This window comes from Trachypithecus francoisi, unplaced genomic scaffold, assembly GCF_009764315.1.
Source record: "Trachypithecus francoisi isolate TF-2019V2 unplaced genomic scaffold, Tfra_2.0 Lachesis_group6, whole genome shotgun sequence".
In the NCBI taxonomy this organism is placed as follows: Eukaryota; Metazoa; Chordata; class Mammalia; order Primates; family Cercopithecidae; genus Trachypithecus; species Trachypithecus francoisi.
In genome coordinates, this window is record NW_022681471.1 from 106,706,389 (window position 1) to 106,722,692 (window position 16,304).

General features: G+C 38.9%; 1 protein-coding gene across 1 annotated transcript in view; it reads left to right on the forward strand.

The window, feature by feature from the left end:
• DMD (dystrophin) overlaps positions 1-16,304 on the forward strand; it is a 2,224,438-nt gene that overhangs the window by 2,133,332 nt on the left and 74,802 nt on the right. The window contains 2 exon segments of the mRNA XM_033201414.1: positions 1,634-1,719; positions 4,211-4,368. Coding sequence (XP_033057305.1) covers positions 1,634-1,719; positions 4,211-4,368 — 244 coding nt within the window.

Consider the following 16,304-nt stretch of genomic DNA (forward strand, 5'->3'; position numbering starts at 1 on the left):
AACAACCCTTTCTTAAGAGGAAAAAAGATAAGAAAATTTTCCAATGATAGGAATTTTGTTAGTCCATTAGTGCCCAGGATTTCTTTTTGACTGAGGGATTTAATAAATTTTAATAGTTGAAAGTTGAGCATATTGTTCACCGAAAATAACCGCAATTGGGACTATCATTTGTGATTTTGAAGTGCTAATGAGCAAATTATTCGAAAACGTTTTCTCCTTTTTCTTTTTACCGATATCTAAGGGCCAGTAGCTTTCCGTAATAAAATAAGAAGCCAAAAAATATTGAAAGACATTTTTTAACTTTAATTTTAGGTTTTGGGGTACATGTGAAGGTCTGTTACAGAGGTAAACTCGTGTCATGGGGGTTTGTTGTACAGATTATTTCATCACTCAGGTATTAACCCATTTATGCTTAGTGTTCCGTTACTGGAACACTAAGCTTTTGTGGGAATTATTCACATCCTACTGCTCAAGGTCATTGTCAAGGTCTGATTTTCACAAAAAATAATTTGCAACCTCCAGCATAAACGGGTTAACCGCAGTACCCAATAGTTGTCTTTTCTGCTCCTCTCCCTCCTTCCACCCTCTACCCTCAAGACCCCAGTGTCTGTTGTTCCCTTCTTTGTGTTCGAGAGTTCTCATCATTAAGCTTCCACTTATAAGTGAGAACATGCAGTATTTACTCTTCTGTTTCTGCATTCATTTGCTAAGGATAATAGCCTCCAGCTAATCCGTGTTCAAAAGACATGATCTCATTCTTTTTATAGCTGCATAGTATTCCATGATGTATATGTACCATATTTTCTTTATCTAATTTGTAATTGATGGGCATTTACATTGATTCCATGTCTTGAAAGACATTTTCTACCAAATGGAAAACTTTTCATTCTTATTTTTCCTTTTTATTCCCATGGATAAAATTAGCTTATTAATAAATTTGTTATGTGGAATGCTTTATTTCGGTTTTCTATATGCAAAGTGAAATAAAAGCAATCTATATTAAAACATTGATATAGCAACAGGTTATTTATAAATTTATTTTTTAGATCATGTATTTGAATGCTGTTTAAGAGAGTATCATATTTTTCTCATAGAGATCAACATTTATATTTTATATTATGTGTTATGTGGCCTGAAGTGATTAATTTTCTTTCAGTAAGGGGCAGTCTGACGAAGATCTAAGCATTTAAGAGGGCAGAGCAGTTAGTTGCCGGTAATTTTTTTGGCTTCAATGACCAAAGTGGGTAATTTGCTTTAATAACCAAAGTAGATTGGTGAAGAGCAGTAATTCTTCTGCTTACCAACTTAAACCAAGGTGGCTTTCCATAGGTGAATAGAATTTTTTTTCTTACTTTATGGAGAACTTTTGCAGTTCAAATACGGGTTTTTAGGAATTGAAACTTGGTAAACATTCAGTGGTCAAGTTGGTTGAATTTCCATTGTATTGTAGGTCATCAGTCAAAGAGATAATGAATTTGGAAAAGTTCAAACAATCTTAATAAAACAGTGGTCAATAGAGTTCACACCACTTTACTCTTTTATTTTTCCTTTTCAAGGCTTTATGCTTAAGTAGAAGTGTTGACCCTCTAGGAAAGTGTCAGTAATTGTTTTCTGGTTTGATTCTTCATAATAGGGGACGAACAGGGAGGATCCGTGTCCTGTCTTTTAAAACTGGCATCATTTCCCTGTGTAAAGCACATTTGGAAGACAAGTACAGATGTAAGTCGTGTATACTAACGCTGTATTCTTTTATTAATGTTGGCTAATTACCCTAGTTCTAGATGGGAAATGACAGACTGTTCTTATTTGACAGCAGGTTCCTCATTTAAGATGTAGAACTGCTTTTAGAGTGTCACAAAATTTGGTTTGTGCCATTCCTTGTCAAACATTAAATTGCAGGCATTGAAATAGAGAATGAGGATTAGCTTTTCCAGTCCAAGTATTATTTTACATTACACTGACTGTGTCTGGATAAAACATGTTCCTAGGGGATAAAGTCTGATTTTCTAACCTCTTTCTATAAGTCGTAAAAATAAGTGTGAAGATTTAATCCCTGCACTTGTCTAGTCTTTGGATTCTTATTTAAAGAATACTATGTGACATTCATGTTCAAGAAACATTGTTTATTTTACAATCATCTTACTGCAAGTTGTACTGACACATCCAATTCTGTGACGTGACTAACATTTTATTATTTGGGAGACAGATAGCTTGCTGTTTCTTAAAGGGTAGATACGTACCACCCTACAGAATTTCCTTTTGTTTGCGCATTGGGTTCTTCTGCTTGAAAATTTTAAAACCAAATTAAAAGCAAATGCTAGAGAGGTGGTGGTTCAGATGACCAAGTGACCATCCATTCCTATTGTGAAAGGCTGCACTTGGTTTTCCCCTTGAAATGTTTATAAGCAATCTTTCCAGTAGGAGTATTAAACAAACCCAGCCTAGCTTGTCTTTTCTCTCTTCCCCTAAGGCCTAGCCACACATGTGAGGAGATGTGCTGAGCTTCAGGACAGGCAGGAGATAAAAGCCACTCTGTGTCCTCCTGATCATTTCTCCTTCAGGAGTAAGCCACAAAATACACAAACCATTTTGACTCTCACTTTTATGTAGTGTCCGCTTGAGTTTTCTCATCCTGAGAACCAAGAGAAATAACTGAACAGCTTTTATTAACCATGTTAAAATGTATTTTGGATAAGATGGGATATCTGTGTGCTTTTCTCCTTTAAACATTGTAGTTACTTATTATAGATTAGGTTTTAATCTACCGTATATATGGTATAGTAACAGCACATTGTAAATATAATATTAATTGAATAACTGAGGAAGCTTTGAGCTGGTGTTTCAAATAACTACTAAGAGGGAACATGGTTTTAGGTTGGTGAAACAAAAATATTAAATTCAAAATGAGATGTTTGAAAATAACTCATAACTTTGAACATAAACATCTAGGTATGTGTTTCGGAGAGAAGATAAAAAGCTGTTCGTACAATCTCAATTTTTAATGCCATCTTAGGTATCCTGTTAAAGCATTTAATTTCCTAGAGTTTAAAGTGTGCTTATGGGTACAGAAAGCTTTCTTGGATTTAGTTTTTTTGAAGGGGCAACTTCTAGGTGAATATAAGGTATGATTAATTTTTATATCTGAGAACAAAACATAACATTGCAAGCATTCGGTATGTTCATTCATTCTGTTACATATATTGGGCACCTACTCTCCACCGGGTACTGCTAGTCTACTCTAGATACTTCTGGCACACAACTGACCAAGATATGGTTCCTTCCCTCAAGGGGATATAATTCTCCTGCCAAAAAAGATAGACACATATTAAATCAATGCCAGCATAACATGATATGAGCTATTAATTAGAAATATGCAGCCAGGCGCAGTAGCTCACGCCTGTAATCCCAGCACTTAGGGAGGCCGAGGTAGGTGGATCGCTTGAGGTCAGGAGTTCAAGACCAGCCTGGCCATCATGGTGAAACCCCAGCCCGGCCAACATGGTGAAACCCCGTCTCTACTAAAAATACAAAAATTAGCTGGGCATGATGGCATGTGCCTGTAATCCCAGCTACTCAGGAGGCTGAGGCAGGAGAATGGCTTGAACCCAGGAGGCAGAGGTTGCGGTGAGCAGAGATTGCGCCACTGCACTCCAGCCTGGGTGACACAGCAAAACTCCGTCGCAAACAACAACAACAACAACAACAACAACAAATTATGCACAGTATCCTGTGGGAACACACGCATGATGGACTAGAAGCTCAGTGATCTTATGACTCCATAAAGAAGTTCCAATTGTGGTACATTTTTGAATCTCTGGTATCCAAAGAGGGTGGTGTTTTGGGCCAGTTATATGTCTCTTAATGCTAAAACACTTATTTTTTGATGTAGTTACATCCTATATATAATAATTCCCAAGGATCGTGTTCTGGCTTAGAAGAAATTTAAGTGTCAAAGGTACATGTAAGCTTGTGCTTCTTGCAGTGACATAGTTTATGTAAAAGTTATCACACTTCATATATATACAGTGATCATTAACTTGATTCATAAAAATAATAAATATCCAGATTAGCACAAATTAGAAGTAACCCCACTCTGTGGAAATACTGGCTACTCTTGAGAATTGCTACTGGAAGTGAGTTGGACATCAGTTTCTGCTGGCATCCATGGGTGCTGTGTTTTGACTGTTGCAATTTTCTTCTTCCTTTGTAGACCTTTTCAAGCAAGTGTCAAGTTCAACAGGATTTTGTGACCAGCGCAGGCTGGGCCTCCTGCTGCATGATTCTATCCAAATTCCAAGACAGTTGGGTGAAGTTGCATCCTTTGGGGGCAGTAACATTGAGCCAAGTGTCCGGAGCTGCTTCCAATTTGTAAGTTTTTCACCTTCTAAGTAACATATGTATTCTTTCATATTTTAGAAATTAATTAAAAAACCCACAGAGCTTCCGTTTCTCGTATTAGCTCTTCAGTAGGCAGTAGGTGTGGGATTTGGGATATTTGGAACCTCTGTAGTAAGCAGCTTCTGGAACTCTAGGTTTTGGGAAAGAAGACAGTGCTGAGGAAGGAAAAGAAATCTCCATCTGCAGCAGGGACCCCACAGTTACTGAGGTGCTGGAAGGGAAGAAGTTCAGCAAGGGAGGAAATAAGTGTCTAGCCACAGAAATCCTATGTATATAAGAAAATGGCCTTTGTAGGCGAGTCTCTTAGTCTCTGAGTCCTTTCTCTAATTCTGTCATTATAGCCTCCTTTCAATGGATGTTGGTAAATTATTAGCACAGCTATCCCTTTTTAAAAAATGTCCTGTGTAGCTTTGACATTCCCCTATTATTCCAAAGTCTCGAGGTGTGTACTCTGCTAATGTCCATCACTAACTGAACATACTCTTGTCCATTCTATTTCCTATCCTGTCCCATTGCTTTTTCTCTGTCATAGTCAGTGCCCCAGAAATACCCTCTTCTTCCCAAATGCCTGAGCACTCCACTGATAGACATTCACATTGCTCTAATTTTTTTTCTCTGTTTTTTTTTTTCTTTTTTGAGATGGAGTCCCGCTCTGTCACACAGGCTGGAGTGCAGTGGTGCGATCTCTGCCCGCTGCAACCTCCACCTCCACCTCCCGGGTTCAAGTGATTCTCCTGCCTCAGCCTCCTGAGTAGCTGGGATTACAGGCGCCTGCCACCACGCTCAGCTAATTTTTGTATTTTTAGTAGAGACGGGGTTTCACCAGGTTGGCCAGGCTGGTCTCAAACTCCTGACCTCAGGTGATCCACCTGCCTCGACCTCCCAAAGTGCTCGGATTATAGGCGTGAGCCACCGTACCTGGCCTCTAATTTTTATTAGGTAGATAGTGCTACAATGAACATCCTTATCATTTAGCTTTTATCTTTGAAGCTTTCTTTATAGGATTAATTCTCAGGCGCGTGATTGCCAGACAAAAAAATACAAACCTTTTTTGTGGCCTTTCTTCAAAAGTTGTTCTAATTGTAATGCTATCAGTATTGAAGGAGTAAGATACTTTCAGTATCACATTATTCACGGTGTTCTTATGTTTTTTTTTTTTTCAAGTGCTAAGAGCTGTTTTTCTTCTGTAGGGTTTCTCGATCCATTCTAATTCTATTAACAATGGCTGAGATTTACAAAATGAAACTAGCTGTAGAGCTAACTGGGTTGTATCTGAAGTCTTTGACCACAGACTAGGATGAAACTATAGAAGGCTTCCTGGGCAGAACACTGTGAATATTTAGGTGTTTAAAGCAGTTTGAGTATTTATTTAATAGTTGGACACATTTACCGGATGCACACATAATAAGTTCATGTATGTAAAGTGGGATATACTGTTTGAATTATTTTGCCAAAATTATGGCAAATTAGCTGTAAATGTAAAATACATGTGGAGAAATAAATATCTTTTCCTCCTCATACCCAAACCTTCCAAAGTACAGATAGATGATCAATCCAATCAATCATCAAAATGTAGACACAAGTAACTTTCATACAATGAATATTAATGGCCACAAGCAATCTAGATTCATTTTGATTTTTAAAATCCAATTGTAAAACAACTTGCCATAAACATGAGTTATTTCCTAATCTTTTGGGGTTTTTTTGTTTTTTTTTTTTTTGTTTTTTTTTTTTTTGAGACAGAGTCTCACTCTGTCGCCAAGGCTGGAGTGCAATGGCGTGATCTCAGCTCACTGCAACCTCCACCTCCCTGGTTCAAGCGATTCTCATGCCTCAGCCTCCCGAGTAGCTGGGATTACAAGGCACCTGCCACCATGCCTGGCTAATTTTTTATAGAGACGGGGCTTCACCATGTTGGCCAGGCTGGGCTCGAACTCCTGATCTCAAGCAATCCACCTCCCAAAGTGCTGGGATTACAGGTCCTAATCATTTTTCACCTTTAGTCAAGTCTCAGTTACTTTTTCAGTTCTGGTGAAGCACACACACGTGTTCATATATAGGGATATATAAACATATGTGTGTGTATTGTGACTTGGGTTAAAGGTAAGATTCAGTGATGGTCCCTGCTGCAAAGTAAACTAGGCTCTATTCAGGGCCCGCTGGAGCCTTTGTTTTCTCTCACCCCGAGTACTGACTCATCAGGAAGCCACCACCATCCTCACTGCAGCCTCTGGCCCTCTTGAATTTGGTTGTCACGATAAGGGGTGGCCAAACAGAAGCTCTGCTTTCCCTGGACTGCTCCCCTTATCAGGAGACCAACCTATTCCATTTCTGCCTGCTGCATCCTTTTGTGGATAACCTCCTATTCCCCTAAGCCCGTGTCTCTGGTTTGGTTACATTTCTGTCTCTGTAATAACAACTCTGTATTCTCAGTATCAAAGCTTTGAATTCAATCCATCCTTGCATATTTATTGAATGCCTCCTGGTTGGCCAGTCAGTCTCCAAGCTCTTTGAAATGTGAAATGTGTTTTGCTTTGTTTTGTTTTGTTTTGAGAAGGGGTCTAACTTCATCACCCAGGCTGGAGTGCAGTGGCACAATCACAGCTCATTGCAGCCTTGACCACTGGGGCTCAAGTGATACTCCCAGCTTAGCCTCCTGAGTAGCTGGGACTACAGGCATGGACCACCACGCCTGGCAATTTTTTTGGGGTGTGTGTGTGTGTGTGTGTAGACAGGGTCTCTAGCCATGTTGCCTAAGCTGCTCTCAAGATCTTGTGCTCAAGCTGTCCACCCACCTCAGCCTCCCAAAATGCTGGGAGTACAGGCGTGAGCCACGGCATCCAACCTGGAAATATTTTCTATGAGACTGGGGGGAAATCAGTCAAGATATGAATGGTGGTAACAGGTGGCTTTTTATTTTCTCTGTACTATTTTTATTTTCTGAGTTGTCTTCTTTGAACATTTATAATTAGAAAAAAAAATTAGTAAATGCTGCCTCTTTTTTTAGGGAAAGAAACATGTTTTGTTTGATTGCTTTCCATTGCCATCCTTACATTGTTTACAGGCCTTCTCATCATTGCACTGGCTTCCTAGCAAGCCTCCACTCCACACTCCAGTCCTTTTCATTGGTCTTATTGCCCTCATTACTGGTTTTAGAGAAAAGCATTCACCATATGATGCCATCCTTGAAAATGTCAGTATCCTTCTGTTGTCTACTGAACAAATCCTAATTTCTCTATTTAACTCTCAGACTTTTCCTAATCTGGTTTCATAACCACCCATACTTTGCTTTCACTATCATGAAACAGCTTCTCCTTACCACTTGTACCTATTATGCTTATAAATAATATTGTTACCATTGCTCCTAACAAAACTTTGTTCACATGAATTCTCTCATTTAATCCTCACCAGGTCCTTGAGGGGAAGAGAATAGTCAGGCTTTGGAGATTTTGCTTTTATTACTGTTTAAGTGGATGAATAATTTATCTGTGCCCTTAAAGTCCCTCAGCTGTGGAAGAGTTTGATTCCTAGCCCAGTATGCCCACCGCCACATTTATCACCTCATTCCCAAATATGTAGTTTCTGATACTTCTGCTCTCCAGCTTCCCGAGGCCAAACAACAGCTACTTTTCCTGAGTCCTGGATAGAATAAGAAAAGGTATAACAAGACAGGGGACCTTGAGGGGGAAGAGGAATGAGTTTGAAGTATTGGCAAATTGAGTATTTCTAGTCAGATGCTAGTAAATTCTGTATGTATGGTGAGGCTTACATTACTTAGATTTGGGGAGCCTCTCAGCTTTGTAGCAATTTGCAGTCAGGTTGAATGGATCCATTGTAAATACTTAGGAATCCACGTCCTGGCCCTGGCATGCTTTTCCTTGGCCAGGTGCACTGGCGGTCACCTTGCCTTTCATTGTGCAACGTGCACAAAAATACAATGTTTGCTGTAGGGAAAGATAACAGAAGTGAAAATGTCCTCTGCCCTTTGTTTGAAGCCTAGGACCTTGAGAATGGGGCTGGGCTGGCTCCTTCAGCAAGCTTGTGCTCAAAGGCTGCTATTTCTACCAGCCTGAGGTAAAAGGTAACAAAGTACTTGTTTATCCTACAAATGCATTCCTTGCATCTCAGATTTCATTTCCTTTGTTTTCTTGTCACCAACTGGAAACCTTACTTTTTTTCAAGTTGGTACAGTTAGAAAGGTACTGAATCTTCTGATTCAGACAAGGGCCCAGTATTGGCAAGAAGAGAGGTATGTTTTTATGTGCCACACTCTCTGGATTATTTATTAAAGGTTTTCTCATATCCCCCGCCCCCACTAGCCACTTAGAAAAGGAAATCACCCATCAGGTCTAAGTGAAAAATTCTGCTTATTTAAAAATCACTGTAGGCCTTCCAAGGAATTATCCATTAAGCCAGGAAATGAAGTCACATCCATGGATATGAAAAAGGAATATTCACTATAAATTTATGGCTTTGACAGTGGTATCTTTGTAGATACTAAATGAGGCAACAGGATATGTTTCCACATTAATAGCATATTGCAGTCAACACATTTACTGGGAAACTGACTCATTTTGGTAGTGATAGAAGTAAAGTTTTGCAATGAGTTCGTTTTAGAGATACAGCTGTAATTAATATATTGCCAGCTTGTTCCTATCTCATATTCCATGGAAACAGCCCTGTTGAGAGATTAGATTGATCTTTATGACCTTAGTAAGGCCAAGCCTGCCCTGGCAGTGAGTCACATAGACTGCCTGAAGGAACCTTCAGGATTATCTGCACGTCTCCTTTTTCAGATGAGGAAACAGGCCCGCAGTGTCACAATGAATCTAGTCTACATCATGCAATTATATCATGTTATGGCTTCAACCAGTTCAGAGACTAGATGAAATAACATGGTGTTAATGTGTTAATGTGATCCCTTATATGAATTTTAGATTGTAATAGAATGAGATAGATAAATAATAAACACCCCTTCTCCAAAACACATACATGCACACACACATCTTGATTGAAAATACTCTAATCCCAACATGGCTATTTAGTCTATCTTCAAATAAAACCAAGTATCACTTTTAGGTGGGAAAACTTTATACAGTCATGTGGTGAAGAATGACGTTTTGGTCAGTGACAGGCCATATATACTATGGTGGTCCCATAAGATCAGTTTAAGAAGAGATTATAATGGAACTGAAAAATTCGTATTACTTTGTGACATCATAGCGCAAAGAATTATCTCACAAACCTGCACTGCCAGTCATTTAACAGGTAAAAAGTATGTTTTAAAATATTTTATTTTTAACTATTATGGACACATAATAGTACTTATTTATGGGTTACGTGTGACATTTTGATACAAGCATACAGTATGTGTAGGGTAACACAGTCAGAGTAATTGGGGTGTCCATCATCTCAAACATTCATCATTTCTCTGTTAGGAACATTCGAATTCCACTCTTTTAGTTATTTGAAATACACATAAATTATTGTTGCCATGCATGGTAGCATGCACCTGTAGCCCCAGCTACAGCCCAGGAGTTCAAGGCTGTAATGCACAACAATTGCACCTGTGAATAGCCACTACACTCTAACATGGACAGCATAGTGAGACCCTATCTGTAAAAAGATTTAAAAATATACTGACTACTATAGTGACTTTATTGTGCTACCAAACACTAGATCATATTTCTTCTTACCCATTATTTTTGTACCCATTAACCACCCCTTCTTTATCCCCCAATCTTCACTGCTTTTCCCAGACTCTGGTAGTCATGATTTTACTCTACCTCCATGAGTTCAATTTATTTTAGTTACCATACATGAGTGAGAACATGGGATACCTGTCTTCTGTGTGTAGCTATCTCACTTAACATAATGTCTTCTGGTTCCATACATGTTGCTGCAAATAATGGGATTTCATTCTTTTTTTATGGCTGAATAATATCCCATTATGTGTTTACAGCACATTTTCTTTATGCATTCATCCACTGATGAGCACTTAGGTTGATTCTACATCTTGGCTATTGTGAACAATGCTGCAGTGAACATGAGAGTGCAGATATCTTTTTGTGATTTTGATTTTGTAGTATTTTCTTCTGTAAACAATTTAAGAACTTTATTGTTTAGATAGCGTCAAGTATATCAACTTTGTATTCAATGTGCTTCACCTATGAAAGCTGGAGTGTCAAAATCTGTTTATTGTACATCTGTTTTCTGCCTCCTGTTGTACTTAGTATTCAAAATGAATAAGTTGCTTTTCCATCTATCTTCTGAATTTCTCTATTCGTAGGACAAAAATGAATACCATCTATGCACAGTTGTTGTAATAATGTAGAATAATATGAAAATGAGAATAAATTAGAGTCTCAACTGTTGAGAACAAGTATTTCTCTGTGTTAGAAACATTTCAAATTCCACTCTTTTAGTTATTTTGAAATCTACAATGTATTATTGTTGCCATGCATGGTGGTGGGCCCCTGTAGTCCCAGGTACTCAGGAGACTGAGGTGGGAGGATCATTAACACATAAATGATAAAGCATTCCAGAATACCTGGAGTAGTGACTGGCAGAGTGGTTAAGTGCATAGGCTTTGAAACCAGACTGTGCCTGCTCTGCTATTTGCTGGTTGTGTGACTATGGACACATTTCTTAACCTTCCTGGCCCCTGAACTCTTGGAGGTGATTGTGAGGATTAAATGAACCAATAGAAGCAAAGCACTTAAGAGCTGTGGTGGATACATAGAAGGTGCCCAGTGAATGTTAGCTATGATTATCTAAAGTATATTATGGCATGAAAATATCCTGCCAATGTTAACAATTTCTTTAATCTATAACAAAACATCATCTGTGGATTGCATTTTAGAGACTCTAGAGATTCTGTTTCTCTGCAAATGTTAAAATGCCATATCAGGAGACTTTTGGCTGGTTAGATTTAGACAGCATTCCCCGGGCCAATTGATTACTTATTTTTTTTATTTTTATTTTTTTTGAGACAGAGTCTCACTCTGTTGCCAGGCTGGAGTCCAGTGGTGCCATCTTGGATCACTGCAACCTCCGCCTCCCAGGTTCAAGTGATTCTCTGCCTCAGTCTCTCAAGTAGCTGGGGCTACAGGCGCATGCCACCATGCCCAGCTAATTTTTGTATTATTAATAGAGATGAGGTTTCACCATGTTGGCCAGGATGGTCTCGATCTCTTGACCTCGTGATCCGCCCACCTCGGTCTCTCAAAGTGCTGGGATTACAGGCGTGAGCCACCTCACCTGGCCAATTCCATTTTACTAATACATTTTCCATCTTGAAAGTAACTTCTAAAAACCCTACTTCTCTTAGGTTTCCTTTGGCTTTTTGTTTATTAATCAGACTGTGGGCCCTTTGGTTCCATAGACATTCTTTTTACACCCCTTTTGGACAGATGAATACTCACTAGTAACTAAGTAATTAGTAAGAGTTAATACAATTTGGTATTTATAAAGAGGTGGCCTTTCCCAGAATTGAGGGTAGACCCTAATAGTCCAATCAGCCTTCCACAGAGATAGCTGGCTGCCATGAAAAGCTGAGCGTATATCACCGACCTCTTACCGGGCCTGCTCATGAGTAGTTAGTTAAAATTCCTGCAATTTTCAGAAAAGACCCTTATCAGAGTATTATCAGCATTGTCTTAAGTTTAATATTGATTTCCAATTGCTATTTTTAAAAATTATAAGCTACCGTGGGTTAAGCTTTATGATGATCTGTTTAAGTGGTTTGTTTGATTAACTTCTCTATGTGGAGTAATGGATGTTTTCTTCACCAGAATTTTGAAGATAGGTTTGTGTTGTAGTTGAAACCTGTTTTATTCATACAGCTTTTGCTAAGGAAAAGCATATGTCATTTTGTTTTCCATCTTCGTCCTTCTAAAGTAGCACTTTATTGTTATGACCAAATCTTCCTTTCTTCCTCTCACTCTGTCTTTTCCTTCCTGCCTGCCTGTCTTCCTTTCCTTTCCTTTCCTTTTCTTTCTCTTTCTTCTTTCTTTTCTCTCTTTTCCCTTCCCTTCCCTTCCCTCCCCTCCCCTCCCCCCCTCCCCTCCCCTCTTCTCCCCTCCCCTCCCCTCCCCTCTTCTCCCCTCCCCTCCCCTCCCCTCCCCTCCCCCCTAAAATCCCTCATGCTTTCTTATAATCTCACTAAGTCCCACAGCTCTGTTTTCTGTTCCTTTAATTTTGCCTTTTCCTGAACTGGATTTTAAAGGATTGTAGGAGGCAGTAGTGGAAGAGGTAACTTTATATCTTGTTCTTTACATAATGTGTCCTGAACCACACTTGGGAAAGTATATTCCATGGTACCTGTAGACAGATATATGTGCTTTACCATGTATATGTGAAACTTTTCTAATTTAACTTTCCCGTTAAATTAGAACTCTGTAGCATAAATTAATACTGTTGAGTATACTTAGGGATTTGCATAGATTTGAAATTGTGCGTATGTTCCCTGGGGCCATGGTGTTAATGGTTTATTAGTCAGGTGGAGTGGAGAGCCTGAGGTCAGGACAGTTGTCCTTGAACATGGAAATGAAGAGTGGATAATCACCATGTGTTATTGTTTGGGCTGATTTTATCTTTAATGGGTGATTCAGAGTTCTGATTAATATTTAGAGCAGTGACTGCTGGCCTCCTACCTGCTCATTATCTTCAGAACTTTAAATAAAATCCTTGATTTCTACCCAAGACGGTAGTTATGGGAAGCCTTTTGCTTCTTCTTGTCTCACAAAGACAACTCTTGACCTCTCAATCCTTACTTTAAACAAGAAAAACTTCTGTACATGTGGGGACTCTTAAATCATTTTCATGGCTGGAGATTCACATTTAGGGATCTAGGAAAGCACATCTCGGCAGAGTAGATGAGGAGATGCTTTAAGAACCATGACAAGGACAGGAAGGAAATCAATTTTGCGTTAGGTTTGTATTTTTAGAGAAAACGAATCCTGGGAAACTTTTCACACTCATTACTATTGACATTAATACCATTGGCCTGTCCCTTTCACAGTTACTAAAATCACTCTTGCCCACCCTCCTGCCTTGCCCACAACCCCTTCCCGTGAAGGAGTGACTTGGGAGAAATAATGGTTTCCAACGAATGTTTTATTTTGGAAACGTTTCAAGCACAAAGAAGAGTTGAAAGGATAGTCTAAGGAACACTCATCTGTATCATACATTTGTACAATCCATGGTTGCTTTTTGCTCTACTTACCTCTTCCACCCTCTCAGCTCTGTTTATGTATGTGTCTGTCTGTGTACATATACACACAAACACATTTTCCCCCATGTCATTTAAAAGTAAAGGAGCATCACAACATAAACCCTTAACACTTCCCCATACACCATTTTCTTAAAGGACATTCTCTAACGTAACTGCAGTGCTATCATTACACACAAATTTAACAGCAATCCAGTAATGCCATCTGATATGCAGTCCACACTGCAATTTCCCCAGTGCCCCAGAATGGTTCCTTATAGCCACTGTTTTCTTCCAGCATCTAGTCAAGGTTTTTGTCTGTCATGTCTCTGTACCTTCATTTAGTTTTCAACAGTCTCCCAGCATTTTTTTTTCCTTTAATGACACTGACTTTTTAAGTGGGGGACAGAGTCTCACTGTGTCACCCAGGCTGGAGTGCAGTGGCGCAATCTCAGCTCACTGCAACCTCTGCCTCCCGAGTTCAAGCGACTCTCCACCTCAGCCTCCTAAGTAGCTGTGATTACAGGCAGGCACCACCACACCCAGCTAATTTTTGTATTTTTAGTAGAGACGGGGTTTCACCATGTTGGCCAGGCTGGTCTTGAACTCCTGACCTCAGGCGATCCACCTGCCTTAGCCTCCCAAAGTACTGGGGTTACAGGTATGAGCCACTACGCCAGGCTGATGTTGACATTTTTGAAGAGTTCAGGCCAGTTTTCTTGAAGAATATCCCATACTCTAGGCTTTTCTGACAGTTCCCTTGTGATTCAATTAATGTTAATATTTTTTGGCCAAAGGACGATAAGATGATGCTCTGTACCTACCACTGTATCACAATCTGGAGGGACAAAATAACATTTTGTTCCTATTGGTATCACTAAGAAGGTTAAGGTGGTATCTGCCAGATACTTTCCTTGTAAAATATCCTTTTCCCTTTGTAATTAGAAAGTAATTTTTGGATATTTTGACATATTATAATATCCATTCCTTAACCTCTCACTCTATGGTTTTAGCATTTATTGATGTTCCATGTCTAATTCAGTTATAATATTGGTGGTTGCATAATAGTGGTTTCCTAATTCTACCATTCTTTCTGCATGTATTAGACCATTTTCTTATGTAAAGAAGAGCTTCTACCTCTCCCCTGTGTATTCATGAATATCACTGTGGACATCCAAGGTGGTTCTGAGTATACAAAAAATGGTATCTCTCTTTACTGAACTGCCATTGGATACTGTTTTTGTCTTGGAATCGTTTAAATGGCAGTGTATAGAATCGAAAGTCCTTTCTTCAGAGAGCAACATAAACATATGTCTAATAAATATATTTGCATATTAGCCAACTGTTTTATGGGAACAACACATTGACATAATTAAAACGTGTAACATGAAAACTGTGCTGATTTGAGAAGCTCATAGAGTTTTGTTTCTTTTTTTCCTTTTTGCCACTTCAATATATATGGACCTGCACCTGTCAGTCCAGGTAGCTCATATGTGCCATAGCATCTAATGGTACGAGGGACATGTAATGCTGAAAGGAAGGGGAAAAGGAGGTGTTCAGACGAGATATAAGTATGCATTTTCAGTGTTGTGGGGTATTCACTTGCACCTTCCATTGGCTCTCGCAGCCATGTTATCGGCATATAATTCAGTTGAAGATTTAGTACCTGGACATTGTCCTAAGTGGGTCTTGCTTACTTAGCTATCGACTCAAGTACTTTCAAACAATTAAGATTCAAAGATTTTGGGGATCACTTGCTTTTTCCCATAGGAAATCACTTTTGTCCTGTCTTTTTAAGACTAATTTAAGCATATATATTTCAGTATAAAATCATAGATAATCTTAAGCTGTTTCCTTAACCTCGTTGGGCCTTTTCTTATCTGTAACATAAAGTTAAAACAGGTTATCTCAAAAGTTACTTATCCTAAGTTTCTTTGATTCTATGCTAAATGTTGTAAAGGCAGAAAGGGAAATGGATTATTGTACTTATTTCAAAGCTTGGCTATGATCAGCAAAGTCTTACCTGATCTTCTGGGTAACAACTCTTGTAACAGAGCTATAAGATATAGAAAACAGTGTTGTACATAGAGTGTGGCATGTCACATGAGACCAACTGTTCTCTGAATAGAACACACACTAAGAGCCAGATGTGAAAAACCATTGTATAGACCTCATATAAACGATCCCTTGTGTCCCTACACTGTAGTTTCCTCAGTAACTCAAAGGTAAAACCCAAGTGTCTTGTGTCTAAGAGGATCAAAATGTCACCTTCCTTCTGTTTATTTTGGTACTTGCAGGTTTGTATAGTTTTATAGAGATTTTTTAATCACTCATTTGATTCTCATAAAATTGGGATTGTTTGGAAGAGAGTCATTAATATTCTTTACAACTTGTTCTTGTTCCTCCTTTTATGTTCTTTGCTGGTGCAGACTTCTCTCTTATGTAAAATATTCACTGATGCCCTTGGTAGATTTCGAGGTGTTAAAGAAATTGTAATAACAGATCAGGGACAGTCAGGGACTGCCTGTCCTATACTGTCTGACCCTGACTAACCATTTTCCTTGTAGTTATAAATCTTTGTGTACAGACTGTATTCAAAAAAACCCAGTTTTTACAATTAAATTCAGCAAATCTTTCCAATGCTAAGGCTTTTTGTAACAAGGGACAGAAAAGTTGAGTTGTCAGCTATGATGCC